Source organism: Pelobates fuscus, chromosome 13 (assembly GCF_036172605.1).
Source record: "Pelobates fuscus isolate aPelFus1 chromosome 13, aPelFus1.pri, whole genome shotgun sequence".
In the NCBI taxonomy this organism is placed as follows: domain Eukaryota; kingdom Metazoa; phylum Chordata; class Amphibia; order Anura; family Pelobatidae; genus Pelobates; species Pelobates fuscus.
In genome coordinates, this window is record NC_086329.1 from 86,636,423 (window position 1) to 86,664,158 (window position 27,736).

General features: G+C 44.4%; 1 protein-coding gene across 3 annotated transcripts; it reads right to left on the reverse strand.

Moving 5' to 3' along the window:
* Positions 1-466: 466 nt before the first annotated feature.
* Positions 467-27,736, reverse strand: LOC134583108 (mothers against decapentaplegic homolog 6-like). 3 transcript variants are annotated; one of them, XM_063439889.1, is made up of 5 exons: positions 27,622-27,736; positions 19,753-19,839; positions 3,699-4,188; positions 2,998-3,111; positions 467-2,507 (listed from the first exon to the last, which is right to left on the reverse strand). In XM_063439889.1, exons 3-5 carry the CDS (start codon positions 4,132-4,134, stop codon positions 1,978-1,980), a joined length of 1,080 nt encoding a protein of 359 aa, XP_063295959.1. In that variant the 5' UTR covers positions 4,135-4,188; positions 19,753-19,839; positions 27,622-27,736; the 3' UTR covers positions 467-1,977. The 3 variants fall into 3 exon arrangements, with proteins under 3 accessions (XP_063295959.1, XP_063295961.1, XP_063295960.1); XM_063439891.1 differs by having other exon boundaries at positions 3,714-4,188; positions 27,622-27,734; XM_063439890.1 differs by lacking the exon at positions 19,753-19,839.

Consider the following 27,736-nt stretch of genomic DNA (forward strand, 5'->3'; position numbering starts at 1 on the left):
CCCTAGTAGCGATGGGTGGCAGTGGCTGAGATTGGTCGCTGACCCTATCACAACTGCCTATTGCTGGTATGACTGAGGTGGAATGTAATATCTGCCCTAAATATACCTCCACTAAGAGGTGAGCTGCAAATGGCTGATGACATTCAGTCAACTTTAATCAGTTCAAAGTGGTTTAACACTGAATGAAAGGGCAGTTCCAGGGGACTCCAAGAACAATAACCACTTCTATGAGATAAAGGAGCCACAATGCACACAGTGTCCCTTTAAAACGATGTGCCTTATTCCATATAAGGCTTTGCTCTCATCTAAAACTTGCCATTAACTTCACATTCATAAATCCCATAACTTGTCTGCTAATAACACCTAGAGACCATCTATAGACACCTCCTCATCTAATCCTACCTACTGTAAAGCCACCAATTAATACTTTCGCTTGTGAGTCAGGAACATTTAGGTACAGTATATAAAAACAATGAGTCGTGTTTGAGATATTGCTAAATGTAGCCCCTAAATCCGAGTGCTCTGCGATTGAAGTGTCAGATTGTGGATTAGACGATAAGGCAATTTGTTACAGGGCAGATACATCAATGTATCACTGGTAGAGTGTTAGTGGAATTCTGACAGTGTGCTGTTCTAAAAAGTATTTTATAGTACTAAATGTGGATCGATCACCATGGAAACCATTGGAACTGGCAGGCTTATTCAATTGGTGACGCCACCCCTTCTACTTTTTTTTTTTGCACCACTTTTTAGAACAGAAACGTTTGATAAATCATCTCCTTAATCTCAGGAATCCACTTAGTCTGCTCAAAATCATATTTTGTACCTAACACCCATTATCTACAAACATGTCATTTCTGGAGTCCAAGAATGATCTGTTCTGTTGAACAATAGCTTCTGTTTTTTGTGAACGTTTCATTAAAAGCATGTAGACATGTAGTGAGTTCTGCTCATTGGGCTCCAGAGTAGAGTAAATTTAAACTTCTAGATAAGTATTAATAAGTGGTAACATGGTCATCTCGATGAGATATACAGGAGAGCACCAGTCCTCCCATGATGTATACTTCATTTCACATCGGTAAAAGAGAGATGCCTTAGAGCTGCGAGTGTATCGATATCGAAAGTTCGTACTTTGTAAAAATACATATGTGAGCTGAAGAAGCTGTAAGTGTTGTGGACAATAGAAGCTCTGGAACCTGAATTTGGTGAGTAGCACATATGGTTGATTCCGGATGCAATGAAAGTTTCCGAGGTTCTGATGATGATAAAGTGAAGATGGAATCTGGATATTATAGAAGTTTAAAACGACAGACCCTGAGTTAAGGATTAATTAGGCAGTGAAAGATGGAGCCAAAAGTCAGGTTTCAAAGAAGACATCTGGATTCAGTGAGATTGAGTTGGGGGTCATCAGGGAGCAGTGGTGAAGTCTGGATTCAGTAAGATAGAGTCTGGAGTCATGGCATGACAATTGCAATTCTGACCTTAACAGTTAAACAGATGAATATTTCAAAACGTTGATATTCAAGGAGATTGAGCGATATTCAAGGAGATTGAGCAACATTCAATGAAGAATTTACCAAATAACAGATCTAAAAAATCCATGTGTAAACAATGCAGATGATGAGTCCAGAAGACACTGGTTTTCATTTATAGGAATATTTGTATATTTATCAGACATGGAATGAAGCCTAGATTCAGCAGACAGGACAAGTGGTGCAGTCTATACTCAGCAGGTGGAAATAAAGTCCATGTTTAGCAGTTGGCACAGTTGGTGAAGCAAAAGCTTAGAAGGTGACACTGATGATTGAGTCCAGGTTTAGCAGTTGGTGTTGAAGCATAAGCTCAGCAGGTGGCACAGGTGACAAGTCTCTATTCTGACGGCAGCACAGGTGATGGAGGCCAAGCTTGGCAGGTGGAACTGGTTTATTCAGATTATGATGCATTGGCTTAGGAGCTCCAGATGTCGGAGGAGCATGTTCATCTCGGTGGTCTTAGAAGGACTTCTAGCCAGCAAGGGCAGGAAGTGATAAACTGCCGAGAGTAGCATGATCCCCAGCCCTTGGCAAAACTGATACGCACACTGTGAGGGTCGTAGGGCCCATCCCCCAGAACATGACACCTGGAGACCTCCTGTTCAGAATCAAAGACTTTGATGGAGTATCCTGGGAGCAGCTTGTGCACAGACTGCCCGCGGGTGTTTACAGGAGCCAGTGTAGGGGAATTGATGAAAATTGGGTGCTCGGATCTGTTGTAAACCCAAACCCCATCATTCTCATGGCTTAAGGTTATACCCTGACCTATCTTCATCCGGGTGCGTCTTACGGTTTCATTTCGGGTTTCAGAGCCCAGGAATCCCAGACAAAAGCCACTACCCTTGGGCAAGTCGTGGAAGATATGCACCGATGGCTCACTCACAGTGTAGAGACGGCCTACGCGGGTCCGGTGCTCCCAGTATGCCAGTTTGCACCAGTATCCATCCTTATAGGAGCCTCGGGACAAAGTGGTGTCTGGAGGAATACAGAGAGAAAGCCAGTGAGAAGCAGAAATACTGGCTATAGAGTTGTGCATTACACATTTACATTATAAGCTCCTTGGGAAAGGAACTCCCCTTATACCCTAAACTGCAAGATCCTTTGGAATGGTCTCTTTTTTACAGCTGGGTTTACAACCTTGAGAAGGGTCTCCCATCAAACCACTAGATCAGGAGTAAGCAACCTCTGGCCCTCCAGATGTTTTGGACTACATCTCCCCTGATGCTTTAACAGCATTATGACTGCAAGAGTATCATGGGTGATGTAGTTCACAACATCTGGTGTGCCAGAGGGTGCCTGCCCCTGCACTAGACCATAAACTATTTTGGACAGTGCCACTCATCATACCAAAATGCCGTCCAGGTGGCAGTGTTTTGGGTGTAACGGTAAGCTCGAGTCTACACTGTAAACTGACTAAGACAGAGTTTTCTCATTTAGATATTCATAATAACGTTCTTACACTTACCATGTCGGCCTCGGACATTGCTGTAGGTGCTCCCTGGGTTTAGAGGAGAAAATGGATCGGATGGAACAAACCGTAGGCTCTCCTTTACCTTGCAGGGGACTTGGGTAGGTAACTCTGCAACAGAAAAAAGGAATTGATTAAACAGAACAATGATAAAGGATGGAGTGATGACATAACAAATAGATAGATAGATAGATAGATAGATAGATAGATGGATAGGTGGATGGATAGATGGATGGATGGATGGATGGATAGGTGGATGGATAGATGGATGGACAGACTTATGTTCAGTACCAAAATCTTGACCCCATATTTTAAATATATTTGAAATGGATTCTTGGAATCAGAGTCTACTAAATAACAGCGGATGCTATGTACACTTTGTGCAGACAATGGGACAACAGACTAGGGATGGGGGCAGATGGGCAGTATATAATGGTTTAAAAAAGACATTACAAAAGCAAACACAGGAGACACAACGTGGAGGAAAGACAGTACAGAGCCGGAAGAGATGTGAGAATGCCACATGCAAAGTAAAATGAGTGAGGTATTCCAGAATGCTAAGAGCAACTGATAAATCTGTGGCTTTGAGATCAGAAATAAGTCATTTGTATAGAGGAAGTAGAAGAATTATAGAATGTGACCTCCCCATAGTGCCCCTCATTATCCTCCCCTCTGTAGTTAATAAATTCTGAACTTGCTTTTCCCCTGCAAACCTGGCACTGCCAGCCGGCTGAAGTGGTACGGATTACAGCAAATGGACGTTCCTTCACTGCCCTTTCTCCAGAAATTCTCACATTGCATCAACCTCTTCAGCTCGGATGCCTGCCTCAGGTCTGGCCAGCGATACAGCTTGCATAGCAACACTTGGGGTGCCAGTGCCTGTTTGCCACCCCTTGACTCCCATGGGAACCAGACACAGCCGCAATCCCAGCGTCCCTTGCTCTCAACCGCCTCCGCCAGCTGCCATAACTGCTCATCTTTCAGCTTCTTAAAGAGCTGGTGGGCTGTAGGCCGCAGGGCATTCTGGAGGTCTTCGGGGTTGGGGGGTGCCCCCTCCCCCAGGCCCCGGCTCGGCGTTGTACAGCGCTGCCTCCAAAGCTGCCTAGCAGAGACAGACCGACGAGAACGGAACATAAGATGGAGCCAGACACTCTTTGTAGTCCGGCACTTAGTGCCAAGCGAGGGAATCTGTAGGCAAAAAAACAAAACACAAATCAATTAAAAAAGTTATGGAAATTAAGTTACTGAGACTTACCAAGTTTTCGCATCGTACAGTGTAAAAAGTACTGTGGGGTGTACAGTCTAAGATACCTGCAGAGTATAGAGTGTGATTGCACAGACAGTAACATCAGTGCCAAGTTCAGAGGATACAGAAAGTTATCACTGAAAGAGCAAGTAATAATTATTGAGTTACACAGTTATTAGAACTACCACTGCGGGTAGAGAGTTATGTTACTGCAAAGTATCATTAAAGGGACACTATAGTCACCAGAACAACTACAGCTTATTGTATTTGTTCTGGTGAGTAGAATCATTACCTTCAGGCTATTTGCTGTAAACACTGTCTTTTCAGAGAAAATGCAGTGTTTACATTACAGCCTAGTGATAACTTCACTGCCCACTCCTCAGATGGCTGTTAGAGATCCTTCCTGGGTCATGGCTGCCTAAAATGCATCCAAACATTCAGTGTCTCCTCCCTCTGCATGCAGACACTGAACTTTCCTCATAGAGATTCATTGATTCAATTCATCTCTATGAGGAGATGCTGATTGGCCAGGGCTGTGTTTGAATCATGCTGGCTCTGCCCCTGATCTGCCTCTTTGTCAGTCTCAGGCTCTCAGCCAATCCTATGGGGAAGCATTGTGATTGGATCAGGCCACCACTTCTGATGATGTCAGCAGACTGCTTGTTTTTCTGAGACAAACAGCATGCAGAGTTACAGCTTCAGGCTTGAATACAGTAAGATTTTGCTATATTTATGGAGGCATGAGGGGCCCAGGGGGCTAGAAGGTGGTGTTAAAGGACCACTCTAGGCACCCAGACCACTTCAGCTTAATGAGGTGGTCTGGGTGCCAGGTCCCTCTAGGATTAACCCTTTTTTTTTTTTATAAACATAGCAGTTTCAGAGAAACTGCTATGTTTATACTGAGGGTTAATCCAGCCTCCAAAACCTCTAGTGGCTGTCTCACTGACAGCCGCTAGAGGCGCTTGTGTGCTTCTCACTGTGAAAATCACAGTGAGAGCACGCAAGCGTCCATAGGAAAGCATTGTAAATGCTTTCCTATGCGACCGGCTGAATGCGAGCGCGGCTCCTGCCGCGCATGCGCATTCAGCCGATGACGTCGCAAGGAAGAAGGAGAGGAGGAGGAAAGCTCCCCGCCCGGCGCTGGAGAAAGGTAAGTGTTTAACCCCTTCCTCTCTCCAAAGCCTGGCGGGAGGGTGTCCCTGAAGGTGGGGGCACCCTCAGGGCACTATAGTGGTCCTTTAACACTATAGGGTCAGGAATACATGTTTGTGTTCTTGACCCTATAGTTATCCTTTAATGCCGCTATAAACGGGCAGATATAATTTAGGCAAAGTACAGAGTAACATTAGAGTGAGGTATAAATTAAGGAGAATACAGTGCTGTTATTATAGGACACAGTAACAGTGTTGCTATGTGTAAGAGATGCAAGTTACGGAGTAAGTACTTATATATAGTGAAGTAAAGTAGCATACAAAGTGACCTTACTATGGGGTACAGAGTAACATTACTACAAGGTATTAATGATTCAGGATACAGAGTTACTTTACTATGGGGTTGTCAGGATTATATTGATGCAGCACGCAGAATAGTATCCCACCCTAGAACTAAGGGTAATGTCTTACCGGACCTTAGCATGGCCGGACTTAACGTACCCAAGAATAGCCAGAAAACTAGCCGAGGTCAGGGACACAGAACGACACACAGCGATAAGGAAAAGACAAAAGTCAAGGGTACCAGAAATCAGGGAAGTCAAAACAAAGCCATAGTCAAAAGTCAGAAAAACACGATCAGGAACACACTCTCGGATAACCATCTAAGGGGAATCCCGACAGGGCAATGAGCTAAGGAATAAGTGAATTTAAATAACCCTCTTGCTGATCCAATTGGCTGTACCAAGCCCCTGACTTCAAAATGTGCGTGTGCGTCTTTTGCGTGACGTCACCCGCACGTCGATGTCGTCTTTACCGTGAACGGACGTGGGGCTATATAAATGCGTGGGTCCGCAGCGCCAGGCGTGCACCGACATGCCACACAAGTCAGGCATCATGGAAGCGGCACTCGCCTCGATCTTTGGAATGTAATTATCTCTGTTTTTGTCACATGGATACGAAGGATACATGACATTAGCCCCCACTTGAAAATCGCCCACCGGGCAAGCAGGTCCAGGTTTGAGAGGAAATTTGGCGTGGAAAGAACGGATTTTGCGGCTAGCATGTATATCAAAAGCAGGAGCCCAAGAACGATCGGCAGGCCCATAACCCTTCCAATCAACCAGGTACTGCAAAGACCCACGAGAATATCTGGAATCAATTATGGAGGAGACTTCGTACTCCTCCCGTCCAGCAATAACCAAAGGAGGAGGAGGGACAAAAGGGACAGTATACCTATTGCAGATAGGAGGCTTCAGCAAGGATACATGAAATTAATTAGGTATAAGCAAGGAGGCAGGAAGTGCAAGAGAATATGAAACAGATTCTAAACAAAACAATTCTAAAGGGGCCAAAAAACCTGGGTGCAAACTTCATGCTAGGAACCTTGAGTCTGATATTTCGCGAGGAGAGCCATACCCGATCACCCACCTGGTAAACAGGTTGGCACCATGCCGCCTATCAGCATGAAATTTGAAACAAGCTGCAGCAGTTTCAAGTGCCGTGTGGACCTTAGTCCAAGTCTCACGTATACATGCGAGATGTTCATCCAGAGCAGGAATAGCAGTGTCGGAGAACACAGCAGGAAGAACAGTGGGATGACGACCGTTGTTAACTGGGAGGTAACCTTGGGAGGCTGTGTCCTATAAGTTGTCATATTATTTTATTTTACTGGTGTCAGGTGAAACTATCAGATTTTGTAGTTAACATTCTTAGGACCTGGTCTGTACGTGATGATAAAGTTAAAGCGTGACAAGAACAATGACCAGGCATCTAGCTTGTCTAGAAGACTGCCTTTTAGCAACTCCAATGTATGCCATGTTTTTGTGATCAGTTATGATCAGAAGTGGATCCTTGGAACCTTCCAAAAGATGTCGCCATTCTTTCAGAGCTAGTATAATGGCCAACAATTCTCTGTTACCAATATGATAGTTACGCTCCGCTGGTGACAACTTTCTAGAAAAGAACCCACAAGGATGCAAAGGGGTATCCTGACTCTCCGTCTGAGAAGGAACAGCCCCCACCCCTGTCTCAGAGGCATCATCCTCCAGTATGAAGGATTTGCTAGTGTCAGTATGTACCAATATTTCAGCAGAGGCGAATAATTTCTTAAGAAGTTCAAAAGCTGTTCTAGTTTCTATAGACCATATAGTATAGTTAAAGGACCACTATAGGCACCCAGACCACTTCAGCTCAATGAAGTGGTCTGGGTGCCAGGTCCCCCAGGTTTTAACCCTGCAGCTGTAAACATAGTTTCAGAGAAACTGCTATGTTTACACTAGGGTTAATCCAGCCTCTAGTGGCTGTCTCACTGACAGCCGCTAGAGGCACTTCTGCGCTTTTCACAGTGAGAAGACGCACTGAATGCGCACACGGCTCTTGTCGCGCATGCGCATTCAGTGCTGATGTCGGTAGGAGGAGGAGAGTTCCTCAGTGCCGAGGGAGCCCGAGGTAAGTGTTTAACCCCTTCAGCCGCCTTGAGCCCAGTGGGAGGGGGACCCTGAGGGTGGGGGGAACCTAAAGACCCTATAGTGGCAGGAAAATTAGTTTGTTTTCCTGGCACTATAGTGGTCCTTTAACCCCTTTACGTGTCATATTGGTGATGGTGGCTATCACAGTAGAGAAACTTTTTATGAATCTCCTATAGTAATTAGCAAACCCAATAAACCTTTGATTGGCTTTTAACCCATTAGGTAATGGCCAGTGTAGAACGGCTTCTAGTTTGCAAGGGTCCATCTGAAAACCAGAGGCCAAAATATTATATCCCAAGAACTGTACCTCCATCTGATCAAATATGCATTTCTCAAGTTTGCAATATAGCCCATTTTTAAGCAAAGTTTGGAATACTTGCTTCACATGCCTTGCCTATGATGAGTCTGGAGATCAGGGGAATAAATGAGAATATCATCCAGAGATACCAATACAAAGTATAAATGTAGTCTCAGGGTAGTACCAGGGGACCATAGGCGTGCGCACGGGGTGTGCCAGGTGTGCCTGGGCACACCCTAATCCCCATGGCACGCACTATGTATTGAGTCCTGCAGGAACAGCGTTCCTGCACTTTTATTTGAGCAGGAACGCTGTTCCTGCAGGCACTCAGTGCCCCCCATATGCCCCCTTCCGGACCCATGTTCCCCCTGTCATGGGGGGGGGGCAAGAGGTGATCGACCCCCCCCGGTCGGGTGCCTGTCTTCATCTCAGCCGCGGCGAGGGAGCTGTGTGCTCTCTGCTTCCTCTCGCCGCGCGCCGTTTGCTGATGCCGGAGCCGGAATATGACGTCATATTCCGGCTCCCAGCTACAGCAGACAGCCCGCGCGGTGAGAGGGAGCAGACAGAACACACAGCTCCCTCGCCGCGGCTGAGATGAAGACAGGCACCCGACCCACTGGACCCAGGGGCGGGCTGGGCCGGGGGGCAGGGAGGCAATTGCCCCCCAGGCCGCCCGAAATTATTTTACGCCCTTTAAATGCTGCAGCCACCGAGCGCTCTGTAAAGAGCGCTCAGACGGCTGCAGCTGCTTTTCCCTCCCTCCCCTCCCCTGTAGCGTGGCCGAGCTGCACTCCGGTCCGCGGTCCCGGCCGGAGTGATGGGAAGGTGCACACTGAGTGTGCACTTCCTGTCAGTCCGGCCGGGTACAGGAAACAGAAACTCCTCTTCCGCGCGGAACAGGAGTTTCTGTTTCCTGTACCCGGCCGGACTGACAGGAAGGTGCACACTGAGCACCTTCCTATCACTCCGGCCAGGACCGCGGACCGGAGTGCAGCTCGGCCACCTACAGGGGAGGGGGTAAGAAGAGGGGGGGAGAGTAAGAAGAGGGGGGAGGGAGGGAGGGGACGGGGAGAGGGGAGAGAGTAAAAAGAGGGGAGGGGGGAGAGAGTAAAAAGAGGGGAGGGGGGGAGAGAGTAAAAAGAGGGGAGGGGGGAGAGTAAGAAGAGGGGGGGAGAGTAAGAAGAGGGGGGAGAGTAAGAAGGGGGGAGAGTAAGAAGAGGGGGGAGAGTAAGAAGAGGGGAGGGGGGCGGAGAGAGTAAAAAGAGGGGAGGGGGAGGGGGGGAGAGTAAAAAGAGGGGAGGGGAGAGTAAGAAGAGGGGGGGAGAGTAAGAAGAGGGGGGAGAGTAAGAAGGGGGAGAGTAAGAAGAGGGGGGAGAGTAAGAAGAGGGGAGGGGGGCGGAGAGAGTAAAAAGAGGGGAGGGGGAGGGGGGGAGAGTAAGAAGAGGGGAGGGGAGAGTAAGAAGAGGGGAGGGGGGAGAGTAAGAAGAGGGGAGGGGGGAGAGTAAGAAGAGGGGAGGGGGGAGAGTAAGAAGAAGGGGGGAGTAAGAAGAGGGGAGGGGGGAGTAAGAAGAGGTGAGGGGGGAGTAAGAAGAGGGGAGGGGGGAGAGTAAGAAGAAGGGGGGAGTAAGAAGAGGAGAGGGGGAGAGTAAGAAGAGGGGGGGAGAGTAAGAAGAGGGGAGGGGGGAGAGTAAGAAGAGGGGAGGGGGGAGAGTAAGAAGAGGGGAGAGGGGGGAGAGTAAGAAGAGGGGAGGGGGAGAGTAAGAAGAGGGGAGGGGGGAGAGTAAGAAGAGGGGAGGGGGGAGAGTAAGAAGAAGGGGGGAGTAAGAAGAGGGGAGGGGGGAGTAAGAAGAGGTGAGGGGGGAGTAAGAAGAGAGAAGAGAGGGAGTAAGAAGAGGGGAGGGGGGATATTAAGAGGGGGGAGTAAGAAGAAGGGGGAAGTAAGAAGGAGGGGAGATAAGAAAAAGAGGGGGGTAAGAAGAAGAAGGGGGGAGTAAGAACAAGAGTGGGGAGTAATTAGAAGAAGGGGTAAGAAGAAGAGGGGGGTAAGAAGAATAAGGGGGAGTAAGAAGAAGAGGGGGGAGTAAGAAGAAGAGGGGGGAGTAAGAAGAAGAAGGGGGGTAAGAAGAAGAAGGGGGTAAGAAGAAGAATGGGGTAAGAAGAAGAAGGAAGGGGTAAGAAGAAGAAGGAGGGGGTAAGAAGAAGAAGAGGGGGTAAGAAGAAGTAGGAGGGTTAAGAAGAAGAAGGGGGGTAAGAAGAAGGGCGGAGTAATAAGAAGAAGGGGGTAAGAAGAACAAGGGGGGAGTAAGAAGAACACAGGGAGGAGGGGGTAAGAAGAACACAGGGGGGGTGAGAACACACAGAGGGAGGAGTGAGAAGAACACAGGGAGGGTGGAGGGGGGATGAGAAGAGCACAGGGAGGGTGGGTGAGTGTGAGAAGAGACCGCTAGGGGAGGGTGGGGGAGAGGAGAGACCACTAAGGGGCAGGGGAGAGCTCTAAGGGACAGAAGGGACAGCTCTATAGGACAGGGGGCAAGACAGGGAGCTCTTTAACACTACGCGCGCACACACACACAATGCATCCCTATACATACACAGAAACACACAATGCATCCCTATACATACACAGAAACAGAACATGCTTCCCTTACACACAGAGAAACACACAATGCATCCATTACACACACACACAATGCAACGCTTACACACAAAGACAATGCATCATTTGCACACATACACAGAAACATACAATGCAAACCCTTACACACACATGCAAACACACACACTGTTTTTCTTACATACACACAGAAACACAATGCATCTCTTACACTCAATGCACACACATACAGACACACACCTTGCATCCCTTTTGCATACAAACACAGATTCACACAATGCATCCCTCACACACAACCAGAAACACATAATACATCCCTTATACACAAATACACACTGCTTCCACTACACACAAACACACTGCATCACCTGCACAAACTGGTATCCCTATACACTACATACCATAAGCACACATATGAGATAACACATAACACATCCCCTACACACTCCACTCCCTGTGAGCGAGCTCATGGGTGGGTGGAACATATAAGTGGACTTATGAGTGGGCCTTATGGGCATACTCACCGTCAGGCACTGGGGCCCAGACCTTGAGCTGTGTAATAGGCCCCCCAAAAATGGAGCTGCTTCCAATTCTCCCAGAACGTTGAATTTTGTGACCACAGTTGCAAACAGCCTCCAGAGGTCCTGTTCTACACCAGACCAGTGGAGCCAAACTGCAGCCCATCATCATCCTCATCTAATTGTAAGTTGGCAATCTGGTATATTATTAGTGACACTAATCTATAATTTACCTCACATTAAAGGGACACTATAGCTTAATGAAGTGGTTCTGGTGTCTATAGCTTGTCCCTGCAGGCTTTTTAATGTAAACACACACTGTGTGCAGCACTGGCGTTAGTTCATATGGCAGATCATATGGGTGGGGCATTGTGATGTCACATGGGGGGGGAGGCAAATTTATATTTTGTCTAGGGCGGCAAAAATCCTTGCACCGGCTCTGATCCTGGGCAGGTGCACCAGTCTACTGGTGACCCACAGGAGGGGAGTGCACTGATTGCACTGCACTCTCTTCCTGCCCAGACCCGTCTTGACCGCAGTGCAAGTGCCCTCTGCCCCTAATTTACAGTGGCTCACACTCACAACAAGCATTGCCTAGAGCCCTTTGCAGAGACGGAAACAAAGAGGTTCTGCGGCAGCTGGCCGTCCTGCAAGCATTACATTAAACAGCTGTTCCCCATGCAGCCACAGGTGGCGTTGTGCTGGGAGACTGTGATTACTCTTCACTTCCTCCCAGCCTACAGAGCAGCGCATGGGGGAGAGAGGAGGAGGCATTATTTAATCTTGAATAAATCTTCTAAGCAAACCTTTATAAATTTGGGGGGATCAGCTCTGTTTCCACAGTTTATTGGTGTTTACTCTCATCTCTGTATTAATATTGAGGGATGTCTAAGTAGTAACATCAGTGTGTGCCAGCAGGGCCAGCCGTTAGGGTGGGCAAGCTGTGCGGTCACGCAGGGTGCCATGACAACAGAGGCGCCCGGCGGCCAACACAGCTTACAAGTTGGGTACACCAGCATATTTAATTTAAACGATTCGCTGGTGGTCCACTGGTGCGCACCAGCAGTAGGTGCAGTCAGATCATATCCTCTCCCTCGTGGTTCCGGCGCTCAGTTAGTGAGTCAGAGCACAGGCTCAGAGATTCTCAGCCTGTGCTCTGACAACATTGAAAGTCAGAGCCGTGAAGGAGCGGGTATGGCAAAGAGCTACTGATTAGCATAACATCAATATCCGTTATAAAACCAGAAAAAGGTGGGCATGGATGGTGAACTGATTTGGTGGCGCAATGGGCCACTTGACTGGTTTTGCCCCCCAGGCCTAAGGCTGCCAGCCCTCCCCTGACTGGACCCCAGGGACAAGTCCACGCCAGCACTCCAGGTAGGGAGGCTGGGTGGACATTTTTTTATTAAAAGAAAAATAATTTGTATGTGTGTGTCTGTAAGTGTGCCTGTGAATGTATGTGTGTGTCTGTAAGTGTGTCTGTCTGTCTGAGTGCGTGTGTGTCTGTGAATGTATGTGTGTGTGTCTGTAAGTGTCTGTCTGTCTGAGTGTGTGTGTGTGTGTCTGTAAGTGTGTCTGTCTGTCTGAGTGTGTATGTGTCTGTGAATGTATGTGTGTGTGTCTGTAAGTGTGTCTGTCTGTCTGAGTGTGTGTGTCTGTGAGTGTATGTGTGTGTGTCTGTAAGTGTGTCTGTCTGTGAGTGTGTGGGAGTATGTGTGTGTCTGTCTGAGTGTGTGTGTCTGTGAATGTGTGTGTGTCTGTGAATGTGTGTGTGTCTGTGAATGTGTGTGTGTCTGTGAGTGTGTGTGTCTGTATGTGTGTGTCTGTGAGTGTGTGGGAGTATGTGTGTGCACGCGTGTATATATATGTGTGTGTCTGTGTATGTGTGTCAGTATATATATATACACACACACACACACACACACATGTATATTATTTTTTTGGGGGTGGGAAAAGAGTTCCCACACTTTATTCCCCAGGTCTCCATGGGCTGGCGGGGAGATCAAAGATCTACCTCACCAACCCACAGCAACATGGAGGGAGGCAGGAGAGGACCCGGGGAGCTCTAGACAGCAGCTCTGCCAGGTTCCTCTCACAAGATCTGAGCATTGCCACGGCAACACTCAGATCTCGCGAGAGTTAACTCTAGCTCCGCAGGCTAGAGTTCACTCTCCACTGGACCACAAGGGATGGCGCATGGCAGCAAAGATCCCCCCTCCCTACATAAGGTAGGGAGGGGGGATATTTACTAATCTGCCCCCACCTCCACAATCCCTCCAAACATACAGCCCACACACACACAGCACCTAGACACATACAGCACGCTCACACACACAGTACACTAACCGCACCCTCACAAACACACACAGCACCTTTACAAACACACAACACCCTCACACACAGCACACTAACAGCACCCTCAGAAACACCCACACACACACACAAACAGCACCCTCACAAATACGCGACACCCACACACATCACACAAACAGCACCCTCACACACACAGCACCCTCACACAGCACACTACCAGCACCCTCACACACAAACAGCACCCACACAAACACCCTCACCCACATAGCACACTACCAGCACCCTCACACACATCACACTAACAGCACCCTCACGCCACCCTCACACAGCACACTAGCAGCACACACACACACAGCAATGTATGTGTATATATATATATATGTATATGTATATGTATATATATATATATATATATATATATACATGCGGCGTGTGTTTGTGCTTTAGGGTGCACACCCTAATGCAATAGGCTGCGCACGCCTATGCAGGGGACATACCTCCATCACACCTAAGACCGGTCCCCTTATGGTTCTTCGGTGCGCAAGTTTTCCGGGCGTATGGGACATGCATTTCTCATTTGTCCTTTCTTGCCACAGTATAAGCAAAGGCCCTCTTTTCTCCTAAACTGTCTTTCTGCCTCTGACAGTCTCATAACCCCTAACTGCACAGGTTCAGTTTCAGACTGCACAGGAGGACCAGAAACAGCAGGACTAGAGGCGCCAATGACATATTCATACGTCTGGTTCTATTTCTAGTTATCTCCCTGTTCCTAAGTCGATTATATATATATGCATCACGTAAGTGATGTATTCATTTAATCTCCCTGGTAGTTCTTTGGCTGCAATCTCATCAAGGATAGTTTCGGATAATCCCTCTGAGAATGCGGTGATTAATTCGTTATTGCTTCAGTCTTCTCAGAAGCCAGGGTGCAGAATTCTATGGCATACTCTGAGACAAACCCTTGCTTGATACGCATTAGGGCAGTGGAGGCGTTGCTCTCCCTTCACAATGGTTCAAACGTTAATTTGAATTCCTCAAGGAATTCCTGGAAATTATGGGCAACAGTCTTATTACTCTCCCATAATGGATAGGCCCATGCTAAGGCTTTACCTTTAAATGTTTCTATCATATCTCCCCTGTCTCGTCTTTCCTCCAAGCTATACATGTTAAGATCCTTTAACCTTTCCTGGTAAGTTTTATCCTGCAATCCATGAACCAGTTTAGTAGCCCTTCTCTGAACTCTCTCTAAGGTATCAATATCCTTCTGGAGATACGGTCTCCATTACTGCGCACAATACTCCAAGTGAGGTCTCACCAGTGTTCTGTAAAGACACAGGCTTTAAAATGGTACTCAATTTGATTAAGGAATCCCCGACATTCATGAATATTACCTTCAAAATGCGGGGGTGAAGATAGGGTGATAGTAGAGGCCCTATATACGATACGATAGGTGTAAGTACAGTAGGTGGGGGTGTACCTGCCGAAGGGACCTCAGGCTGCAAATGAGCCGTACGTATTAGTAGCGTATTGAAAGGGACACAGCGATAAGGAAAAGTCAAAAGTCAAGGGTACCAGAAATCAAAACGAAGCCAAAGTAAAAAAACTGAAAAACACGACCATCTAAGGGAAACCCCGACAGGGCAATGAGCTAAGGAGTAAGTGAGTTTAAAAAAACATCTTGCAGATCCGATTGGCTGTACCTAGCCCTTGACCCCAAAAAGTGCGTGTGTGTCTTTTGCGTCATGTCACCCGCATGTCGACGTCGTCTTTACCGTGGACGCATGTGGGGCTTTATAATTGCGTGGGTCCGCAGCGGCCGGCGTGCACCGACATGCCGCACAAGTGAGGCATCATGGCAGAAGACCGCCGAGTGGCACTACCCTCGATCTTCGGAATGTAATTATCTCCATTTTTGTCACATGGATACAAAGGATACGTGACAGGGGTACAGAATAACAATACTGCAAGATATTACTTACTCAGGATACAGAGTAACATTACTGCAAGGTACTACTGATTCAGGATATAGAGTTACTTTACTATGGGGTAAAGAGTAACAGTACTGCAGGGTATTAGTGACTCAGGATACAGAATAACAATACTGCAAGATATTACTTACTCAGGATACAGAGTAACATTACTGCAAGGTACTACTGATTCAGGATATAGAGTTACTTTACTATGGGGTAAAGAGTAACAATACTGCACGGTATTAGTGACTCAGGATACAGAATAACAATACTGCAAGATATTACTTACTCAGGATACAGAGTAACATTACTGCAAGGTACTACTGATTCAGGATATAGAGTTACTTTACTATGGGGTAAAGAGTAACAATACTGCAAGGTATTAGTGACTCAGGATACAGAGTAACATTACTGCAAGGTATTAGTGACTCAGGATACAGAGTAACATTACTACAAGGTATTAGTGACTCGGGATACAGAGTAACATTACTGCAAGGTACTACTGATTCAGGATATAGAGTTACTTTACTATGGGGTAAAGAGTAACAATACTGCAAGGTATTAGTGACTCAGGATACAGAATAACAATACTGCAAGATATTACTTACTCAGGATACAGAGTAACATTACTGCAAGGTACTACTGATTCAGGATATAGAGTTACTTTACTATGGGGTAAAGAGTAACAATACTGCAAGGTATTAGTGACTCAGGATACAGAGTAACATTACTGCAAGGTATTAGTGACTCAGGATACAGAGTAACATTACTACAAGGTATTAGTGACTCGGGATACAGAGTAACATTACTGCAAGGTATTACTGATTTAGGATACAGAGTTACTTTACTATGGGGTACAGAGTAACAGTACTGCAAAATATTACTTACTCAGGATACAGAGTAACATTACTGTAAGGTATTAGTTACTCAGGATACAGAATTACTTTACTATGGGGTACAGTGTAACATTACTGCGAAGTATTACTTACTCAGGATACAGAGTAACATTACTGCAAGGTATTAGTGACTCAGGATACAGAGTAACATTACTACAAGGTATTACTGATTCAGGATACAGAGTAACAGTACTGTAAGGTATTACTGATTCAGGATACAGAGTAACAGTACTGCAAGGTATTACTGATTCAGGATACAGAGTAACAGTACTGTAAGGTATTACTGATTCAGGATACAGAGTAACAGTACTGTAAGGTATTACTGATTCAGGATACAGAGTAACAGTACTGCAAGGTATTACTGATTCAGGATACAGAGTAACAGTACTGTAAGGTATTACTGATTCAGGATACAGAGTAACAGTACTGCAAGGTATTACTGATTCAGGATACAGAGTAACAGTACTGTAAGGTATTACTGATTCAGGATACAGAGTAACAGTACTGCAAGGTATTACTGATTCAGGATACAGAGTAACAGTACTGTAAGGTATTACTGATTCAGGATACAGAGTAACAGTACTGTAAGGTATTACTGATTCAGGATACAGAGTAACAGTACTGCAAGGTATTACTGATTCAGGATACAGAGTAACAGTACTGCAAGGTATTACTGATTCAGGATACAGAGTTAATTCACTAGTGGGCACAGAGTAGCATTACTGCAAAATAAAATCTGGACAAGTTATAGAGTGTAACTAAGGTAGAACACAGGGCACCATTTGTGGTGTGTGCAGAGAGTAATAATACTGCAGGATTCAGAGTAACATTACTATGGTTTGCAAACTAGGGAATGTGAAATTTTTGCCAAAAATAACAGAGCTGTACACAGCTGGATTGAAGCATATTCCCAAATCTGGCTACTTTATCCTAAAATGTGTAGTACCCTATAGCAGGGGTGGGGAACCTTCGGCTCTCCAGATGTTTTGTACTACACCTCCCATGATGCTTGGCCAGCATTATGTGTGTAAGAGCATTATGGGGGATGTAGTCCGCAACATCTGGAGAGCCGAAGGTTGCCAATCCCTGCCCTATACTATTCCCAGAAAATGACCCTTCAGTGAACACAACCTGAAGTGGCTGTTTTTTTCATGAAAAACATGGCTGTTTCCAAACTTAAAATTAACAAATAAAGAGTTTCTAAAAGGGCTTTACCCGCTAAATCCCTAAGTGGGTGAAAAGATTCATGAAATAGAAATTGTAGAAGTGGCAGGATGAGTGCAGATTTTGGGCCGCTGAAGCTGAACCAGGAATATTTTCCTATTTTAACTGTGTATGTGTAAAAAGTTGTAATTCCTTTTGTCAATTCTCCACAAATCATTGCTTAGTAAATAAGCACTTGTGACGATTTACTAAAATACATGGGGATAATGTTGCCAGGGTAACTTCGCAGCAGGTGTCAAAAGTCTGTCTTAATTTTAAATCCCATGATCGGTGTCTTAAAATGCCAAGTTTAGTGATATAGCAGGTCATTATATGGCAAAATCATCTGGCACTGAAGGGGTTTAAATCACACTTTAAAAAAACAACAACAACAAAAAAACACTTGCAGAGGTATTTACTGAAACGAGAATTTTTAAGCCCAAGTATCCGAATTAAAAAATTCTCCAAATCAGCTACGTTTCTAGTTTAGGTACTTTGACTCTAAATTTAAAATTCCCTTTGATTTCCCTACAATTCTTTAATAATAAAGTTGATGGTTCTAGATTGTTTATTTTGGGTTGAAATCAGGACTAAATGAAACTCACTGCTTTCAAAATAGCGCAGACGGGGAAAAAAAAACTGTATTCGAAAAATTGGCACATAATGCTCTGCTTAATTCATATCCAAAGTGAATCGGATTGTATAACAATGGTTCGAGAGAGAAAGGCTGCGCCATGAGACGTTTGACCCTTGAGATAAAAATCTGTCTTTTCAGAGGAACTGTTTGACATATGACTAGCCTCTCCTGTCTGTTCCCATATATGTCTGTTTACTTTCCTCTGTGCCAGTCCCTATCTCTCTGATCTTCTAACTGCCACGACCCAAAATCCCAGTCTGTCTCTCTGTGTCTCAATCAGTCTCTTTAATCTCTGATGGAGTTTATTTTCCTCTCTATATTCCCACCATGTTCTCCTGCTTGCACACCCTGTCTCCCATTCCATTCTTATTTACTATTTAACGCTTGAGTCCTTTTTTTTTTGTTTTGTTTTTAAATTTTTCCGTCTGGTCTCCCAATTCTGTATCTTTCATTTACAATGTTGGGATTTATTTACCAGAAAGGGAATGCATAAAAACACAGAATGTGACGGCAGATAAGAACCATTCGGCCCATCTAGTCTGCCCAAAATACTTTCATTAGTCCCTGGCCTTATCTTAAGTCTAGGACAGCCTTATGCCAATTCGACGCATTCCTAAACTCCCTCACTGTGTTAACCTCTACCACTTCAGCTGGAAAGCTATTCCATGCATCCACTACCCTCTCAGTAAAGTAATACTTCCTGATATTATTTTTAAACCTTTGTCCCTCTAATTTAAGACTATGCCCCCCCCTGTCTTGTCTTTCCTGGTGAGTTTTATCCTGCAATCCATGAACCAGTTTAGAAGCACTTAAAAAAAATAAAAATGCTTCATTATTATTATTATTATTGCCATTTATATAGCGCCAACAGATTCCGTAGCGCTTTACAATATTATGAGAGGGGGATTTAACTATAAATAGGACAATTACAAAAAATAAATAAATAAATAAATAAAAACTTATGGATTGCAGGGTAAAACTTACCAGGACGGGTGTGAATGGCATACTTTAAGCAGAAACAGCCAAATCAGATATATTCTTTAAATCTCCCTTTCACTCCGAGTATTTTCCACGCTATTCTCTGTTCTCTTACATTCCCACTACGTCCCTCAATTCTGTATCTGTCTTTTAGTTCATATGTTCCACAATGTGTCTCTAATTCTGCTCAGTTCCTTTCCTAATATGTCGCTCAATTCAGTATTTTCGCTGCTTTCTGTAACTTTCTCAATCGCTCTTCCCTTTCTGTACCTCTCTTCTGTTCAATACTCTTCCTGATAAATCCCCAAATTCTGTATATTTATTCTGTCCCATAGCGTTCGAATAATGTGATGCAGCCCAATTCTCCTTTTGTTTTTCTGTACCTTCCCCAATATGTCCCCCAGTTCTGGGTTCTGGTATCTGGACTTTAGGGTTTGTGCTGACGGGCTAATGGGCTTACCTCAGGTATCAGAGGATTAGATGTGCTGGGACTCTATGATGAGAAAGGGATACGCCATCTTGCAATTTACTGTACAGACGCCATCTCCTGTTTACACAATATGCAGGAACTTTAACATTATTGCACTGCAGGCCCAGATACACCCAAATTACAATCCATCTACCCCCTTACTACCGTAAGAATTCTCTTTGCTACTAACAGAATTAAATAACCACAGATTCTGCAGAACCTCTTAACTCAAAATGTTCCGTAACCTAGACATTGTCAACTCTTTACCTCTCCTAAAGGACAACTGTTACCTCAAAACTATGTTTTTTATTGAGTTTCCAGCATTGTAAAAAATATAACAGGCATTAACATATAATAATCCTTTAATTACGTTTTAAACGCAAATAGATTTTTAAAATTCTTTCTTAGATCTATGTTGAGAATATATGGTATATTTTCTCCTATATGTTACAAATATATATATACCGTATGTAGCATATAGGAGACAAACTAATCCCTTCATTTAGTGTATAACAAGATCCTTCAGCCATATACACGCAGCTTTGGTCAGACATTGATTAAAACCAATAGTTAGTCTCTATGGTGTTCACTGTCTCTGTGCTGGGAGTGAAGCAGAGAAGACCATAGAGACTAACTGTCTGTTTTCAATCACTGTCTGACGCAAGGTGCATGTATATGGCGCAAAGATAGATTAAACCATTTTTGGGGGGAGACAGTTGTCCTTTAAATTAAGAAGGCATACAATGATAAAAAGGAAAATACATCAGAGGCCTAAATTCACTAATCACCCTTGTGACATGCGTATATATATATACACTAGAAGCAACAGAACTCTGCACTATTCTCAAAACATTTTACAGAATGATATCATCTGATGGAGTTATTGTAGTTATTTCTTCACTAAAGAGATAGTGTGTATCTATACATAATTGGCATTGATGATTTGTTTAAATAATCTCTTCTTGCTTATATTTAAAGATTTAAATAAAGGCAGTATCAGATGGTTGCATGAGCAGTGCATGATAAATAGAGAGTGTATTGACGGCTATAGGGGCAGTGTGAGATGTATAGAGAGTGTATTGACAGCTATAGGGGCAGTGTGAGATGTATAGAGAGTGTATTGATGGTTATAGGGGCAGTGTGAGATGTATAGAGAGTGTATTGATGGCTATAGGGGCAGTGTGAGATGTATAGAGAGTGTATTGATGGCTATAGGGGCAGTGTGAGATGTATAGAGAGTGTATTGATGGCTATAGGGGCAGTGTGAGATGTATAGAGAGTGTATTGACAGCTATAGGGGCAGTGTGAGATGTATAGAGAGTTTATTGATGGCTATAGGGGCAGTGTGAGATGTATAGAGAGTGTATTGATGGCTATAGGGGCAGTGTGAGATGTATAGAGAGTGTATTGATGCTATAGGGGCAGTGTGAGATGTATAGAGAGTATATTGATGGCTATAGGGGCAGTGTGAGATGTATAGAGAGTGTATTGATGGCTATAGGGGCAGTGTGAGATGTATAGAGAGTATATTGATGGCTATAGGGGCAGTGTGAGATGTATAGAGAGTATATTGATGGCTATAGGGGCAGTGTGAGATGTATAGAGAGTATATTGATGGCTATAGGGGCAGTGTGAGATGTATAGAGAGTGTATTGATGGCTATAGGGGCAGTGTGAGATGTATAGAGAGTATATTGATGGCTATAGGGGCAGTGTGAGATGTATAGAGAGTTTATTGATGGCTATAGGGGCAGTGTGAGATGTATAGAGAGTGTATTGATGCTATAGGGGCAGTGTGAGATGTATAGAGAGTGTATTGATGGCTATAGGGGCAGTGTGAGATGTATAGAGAGTATATTGATGGCTATAGGGGCAGTGTGAGATGTATAGAGAGTGTATTGACGGCTATAGGGGCAGTGTGAGATGTATAGAGAGTATATTGATGGCTATAGGGGCAGTGTGAGATGTATAGAGAGTGTATTGATGGCTATAGGGGCAGTGTGAGATGAATAGAGAGTTTATTGACGGCTATAGGGGCAGTGTGAGATGTATAGAGAGTGTATTGATGGCTATAAGGGCAGTGTGAGATGTATAGAGAGTGTATTGATAGCTATAGGGTCAGTGTGAGATGTATAGAGAGTGTATTGATAGCTATAGGGTCAGTGTGAGATGTATAGAGAGTTTATTGATGGCTATAGGGGCAGTGTGAGATGTATAGAGAGTGTATTGATGGCTATAGGGGCAGTGTGAGATGTATAGAGAGTGTATTGATGCTATAGGGGCAGTGTGAGATGTATAGAGAGTGTATTGATGGCTATAGGGGCAGTGTGAGATGTATAGAGAGTGTATTGACGGCTATAGGGGCAGTGTGAGATGTATAGAGAGTATATTGATGGCTATAGGGGCAGTGTGAGATGTATAGAGAGTGTATTGATGGCTATAGGGGCAGTGTGAGATGAATAGAGAGTTTATTGACGGCTATAGGGGCAGTGTGAGATGTATAGAGAGTATATTGATGGCTATAAGGGCAGTGTGAGATGTATAGAGAGTGTATTGATAGCTATAGGGTCAGTGTGAGATGTATAGAGAGTGTATTGATAGCTATAGGGTCAGTGTGAGATGTATAGAGAGTTTATTGATGGCTATAGGGGCAGTGTGAGATGTATAGAGAGTGTATTGATGGCTATAGGGGCAGTGTGAGATGTATAGAGAGTGTATTGATGGCTATAGGGGCAGTGTGAGATGTATAGAGAGTGTATTGATGCTATAGGGGCAGTGTGAGATGTATAGAGAGTGTATTGATGGCTATAGGGGCAGTGTGAGATGTATAGAGAGTGTATTGATGGCTATAGGGGCAGTGTGAGATGTATAGAGAGTGTATTGATGGCTATAGGGGCAGTGTGAGATGTATAGAGAGTGTATTGATGGCTATAGGGGCAGTGTGAGATGTATAGAGAGTGTATTGATGGCTATAGGGGCAGTGTGAGATGTATAGAGAGTGTATTGATGGTTATAGGGGCAGTGTGAGATGTATAGAGAGTGTATTGATGGCTATAGGGGCAGTGTGAGATGTATAGAGAGTGTATTGATGGTTATAGGGGCAGTGTGAGTTGTATTGAGAGTTTATTGATGGCTATAGGGGCAGTGTGAGATGTATAGAGAGTTTATTGATGCTATAGGGGCAGTGTGAGATGTATAGAGAGTGTATTGATGGTTATAGGGGCAGTGTGAGATGTATAGAGAGTGTATTGATGGCTATAGGGGCAGTGTGAGATGTATAGAGAGTGTATTGATGGCTATAGGGGCAGTGTGAGATGTATAGAGAGTGTATTGATGGCTATAGGGGCAGTGTGAGATGTATAGAGAGTGTATTGATGGTTATAGGGGCAGTGTGAGATGTATAGAGAGTGTATTGATGGTTATAGGGGCAGTGTGAGATGTATAGAGAGTGTATTGATGGCTATAGGGGCAGTGTGAGATGTATAGAGAGTGTATTGATGGTTATAGGGGCAGTGTGAGTTGTATTGAGAGTTTATTGATAGCTATAGGGTCAGTGTGAGATGTATAGAGAGTATATTGATGGCTATAGGGGCAGTGTGAGATGTATAGAGAGTTTATTGATGCTATAGGGGCAGTGTGAGATGTATAGAGAGTGCATTGATGGCTATAGGGGCAGTGTGAGATGTATAGAGAGTTTATTGATGGTTATAGGGGCAGTGTGAGATGTATAGAGAGTGTATTGATGGTTATAGGGGCAGTGTGAGATGTATAGAGAGTGTATTGATGGCTATAGGGGCAGTGTGAGATGTATAGAGAGTGTATTGATGGTTATAGGGGCAGTGTGAGTTGTATTGAGAGTTTATTGATGGCTATAGGGTCAGTGTGAGATGTATAGAGAGTATAATGACGGCTATAGGGGCAGTGTGAGATGTATAGAGAGTATATTGACGGCTATAGGGGCAGTGTGAGATGTATAGAGAGTGCATTGATGGCTATAGGGGCAGTGTGAGATGTATAGAGAGTTTATTGATGGCTATAGGGGCAGTGTGAGATGTATAGAGAGTTTATTGATGCTATAGGGGCAGTGTGAGATGTATAGAGAGTGCATTGATGGCTATAGGGGCAGTGTGAGATGTATAGAGAGTTTATTGACGGCTATAGGGGCAGTGTGAGATGTATAGAGAGTGTATTGATGCTATAGGGGCAGTGTGAGATGTATAGATAGTTTATTGATGGCTATAGGGTCAGTGTGAGAGGTATAGAGAGTTTATTGACAGCTATAGGGGAGATGTATAGAGAGTGCATTGATGGCTATAGGGGCAGTGTGAGATGTATAGAGAGTTTATTAACAGCTATAGGGGAGGTGTATAGAGAGTGCATTGATGGCTATAGGGGCAGTGTGAGATGTATAGAGAGTTTATTAACAGCTATAGGGGAGATGTATAGAGAGTGCATTGATGGCTATAGGGGCATTGTAAGATGTATAGAGAGTGTATTGATGGCTATAGGGGCAGTGTGAGATGTATAGAGAGTTTATTGATGGCTATAGGGGCAGTGTGAGATGTATAGAGAGTTTATTGATGCTATAGGGGCAGTGTGAGATGTATAGAGAGTGCATTGATGGCTATAGGGGCAGTGTGAGATGTATAGAGAGTGCATTGATGGCTATAGGGGCAGTGTGAGATGTATAGAGAGTGTATTGATGGTTATAGGGGCAGTGTGAGATGTATAGAGAGTGTATTGATGGTTATAGGGGCAGTGTGAGATGTATAGAGAGTGTATTGATGGCTATAGGGGCAGTGTGAGATGTATAGAGAGTTTATTGATGTTATAGGGGCAGTGTGAGTTGTATTGAGAGTTTATTGATGGCTATAGGGTCAGTGTGAGATGTATAGAGAGTATATTGACGGCTATAGGGGCAGTGTGAGATGTATAGAGAGTATATTGACGGCTATAGGGGCAGTGTGAGATGTATAGAGAGTACATTGATGGCTATAGGGGCAGTGTGAGATGTATAGAGAGTTTATTGATGGCTATAAGGGCAGTGTGAGATGTATAGAGAGTTTATTGATGCTATAGGGGCAGTGTGAGATGTATAGAGAGTGCATTGATGGCTATAGGGGCAGTGTGAGATGTATAGAGAGTTTATTGACGGCTATAGGGGCAGTGTGAGATGTATAGAGAGTGTATTGATGCTATAGGGGCAGTGTGAGATGTATAGATAGTTTATTGATGGCTATAGGGTCAGTGTGAGATGTATAGAGAGTTTATTAACAGCTGTAGGGGAGATGTATAGAGAGTGCATTGATGGCTATAGGGGCAGTGTGAGATGTATAGAGAGTTTATTAACAGCTATAGGGGAGATGTATAGAGAGTGCATTGATGGCTATAGGGGCATTGTAAGATGTATAGAGAGTTTATTGATGCTATAGGGGAGATGTATAGAGAGTGCTTTGATGGCTATAGGGGCAGTGTGAGATGTATAGAGAGTTTATTGACGGCAATAGGGGCAGTATGAGATGTATAGAGAGTTTATTGACGGCTATAGGGGCAGTGTGAGATGTATAGAGAGCGTATTGACGGCTATAGGGGCAGTGGGAGATGTATAGAGAGTGTATTGACGGCTGTAGGGGCAGTGTGAGATCTATAGAGAGTTTATTGATGCTATAGGGGCAGTGTGAGATGTATAGAGAGTGTATTGACAGCTATAGGGGCAGTGTGAGATGTGTAGAGAGTTTATTGATGGCTATAGAGTCAGTGTGAGATGTATAGAGAGTTTATTGATGGCTATAGGGGCAGTGTGAGATGTATAGAGAGTGTATTGACGGCTATAGGGGCAGTGTGAGATGTATAGAGAGTTTATTGACGGCTATAGGGGCAGTGTGAGATGTATAGAGAGTGTATTGATGCTATAGGGGCAGTGTGAGATGTATAGATAGTTTATTGATGGCTATAGGGTCAGTGTGAGATGTATAGAGAGTTTATTGACAGCTATAGGGGAGATGTATAGAGAGTGCATTGATGGCTATAGGGGCAGTGTGAGATGTATAGAGAGTTTATTAACAGCTATAGGGGAGATGTATAGAGAGTGCATTGATGGCTATAGGGGCAGTGTGAGATGTATAGAGAGTTTATTAACAGCTATAGGGGAGATGTATAGAGAGTGCATTGATGGCTATAGGGGCATTGTAAGATGTATAGAGAGTTTATTGATGCTATAGGGGAGATGTATAGAGAGTGCTTTGATGGCTATAGGGGCAGTGTGAGATGTATAGAGAGTTTATTGACGGCAATAGGAGCAGTATGAGATGTATAGAGAGTTTATTGACGGCTATAGGGGCAGTGTGAGATGTATAGAGAGCGTATTGACGGCTATAGGGGCAGTGGGAGATGTATAGAGAGTGTATTGACGGCTGTAGGGGCAGTGTGAGATCTATAGAGAGTTTATTGATGCTATAGGGGCAGTGTGAGATGTATAGAGAGTGTATTGACAGCTATAGGGGCAGTGTGAGATGTGTAGAGAGTTTATTGATGGCTATAGAGTCAGTGTGAGATGTATAGAGAGTTTATTGATGGCTATAGGGGCAGTGTGAGATGTATAGAGAGTGTATTGATGGTTATAGGGGCAGTGTGAGATGTATAGAGAGTGTATTGATGGCTATACGGCTATAGTGGCAGTGTGAGATGTATAGAGAGTTTATTGATGGCTATAGGGGCAGTGTGAGATGTATAGAGAGTGTATTGACGGTTATAGGGGCAGTGTGAGATGTATAGAGAGTGTATTGACGTCTATAGGGGCAGTGTGAGATGTATAGAGAGTGTATTGACGGCTATACGGCTATAGTGGCAGTGTGAGATGTATAGAGAGTTTATTGATGGCTATAGGGGCAGTGTGAGATGTATAGAGAGTGTATTGACGGTTATAGGGGCAGTGTGAGATGTATAGAGAGTGTATTGATGGCTATAGGGGCAGTGTGAGATGTGTAGAGAGTTTATTGACGGCTATAGGGGCAGTGTGAGATGTATAGAGAGTTTATTGATGGCTATAGGGGTAGTGTGAGATCTATTAAGAGTTTATTGATGCTATAGGGGCAGTGTGAGATGTGTAGTGAGTTTATTTATGGCTATAGGGGCAGTGTGAGATGTATAGAGAGTGTATTGACGGCTATAGGGGCAGGTAAGATGTATAGAGAGTTTATTGACGCTATAGGGGAGATGTATAGAGAGTGTATTGATGGCTAAAGGGGCAGTGTGAGATGTATGGAGAGTTTGATGGCTAGAGGGGCAGTGTGAGATGTATAGAGTGTTTATTGAAGGTTATAGGGGCAGTGCGAGATGTATACGGACAGAATTATAATAGATATAGGAAGCACTGTTATAGCTGTAGGGCTGGTATTATGGATATAATGGATAAAGTCGATAGGATAAGATGTATAAAAGAGGCAGTTTTAAATGGATAAAGGGGATGTAACATGATAAAAGAAATTAAGCAGGATTACAGAACAGTTCATATAGAGACATATATATACAGTGGTAAGTCACTCACAGCTGGCTCCAACAATCCCACAAGATACTACCCACAGCTGGCGTCAACAGACTGCAACCCCAATTCTCAGCATTTATACCCACTGTTATTGGCTGCAGGCTATTACCCAAACATTCAGGCTATTATCCAAGCTGGCCCCTACCAATGTCACCCCAATTCCTAGAATATATTCCATCTCTGGTACCGGTAGACTGACACCCAGTTCCCATGCAATAGCCCATCACTGTCTCTTGACAGCTGTCACTTTGATTCCCAGTATATTACCCACTGCTGGTACATACAGGCCATAGTCCCATTTTCCAGGCTTTTACCCACCTTTGGCTCCTGCAGACTGTCACCCCAATTCCCAAAGTCCTGTCTCTCTCCCTTGTTGAATACTTCTGTAATGCACACATACACTGGGTAACACAGTCAGTCTTCCTGTCCTGCC

Bases quoted from the DNA above. Each gene is read 5' to 3' on its own strand.
- LOC134583108 (XM_063439890.1), bottom strand. From the start codon at position 4,134: ATGTTCCGTTCTCGTCGGTCTGTCTCTGCTAGGCAGCTTTGGAGGCAG. The intron at 3,112-3,698 runs GCAAGTTCAGAA...TTTCTGTTGCAG, and splicing joins GCCAGGTTTGCAGGGGAAAA to AGTTACCTACCCAAGTCCCC. The intron at 2,508-2,997 runs GTAAGTGTAAGA...GTATTCCTCCAG, and splicing joins CAATGTCCGAGGCCGACATG to ACACCACTTTGTCCCGAGGC.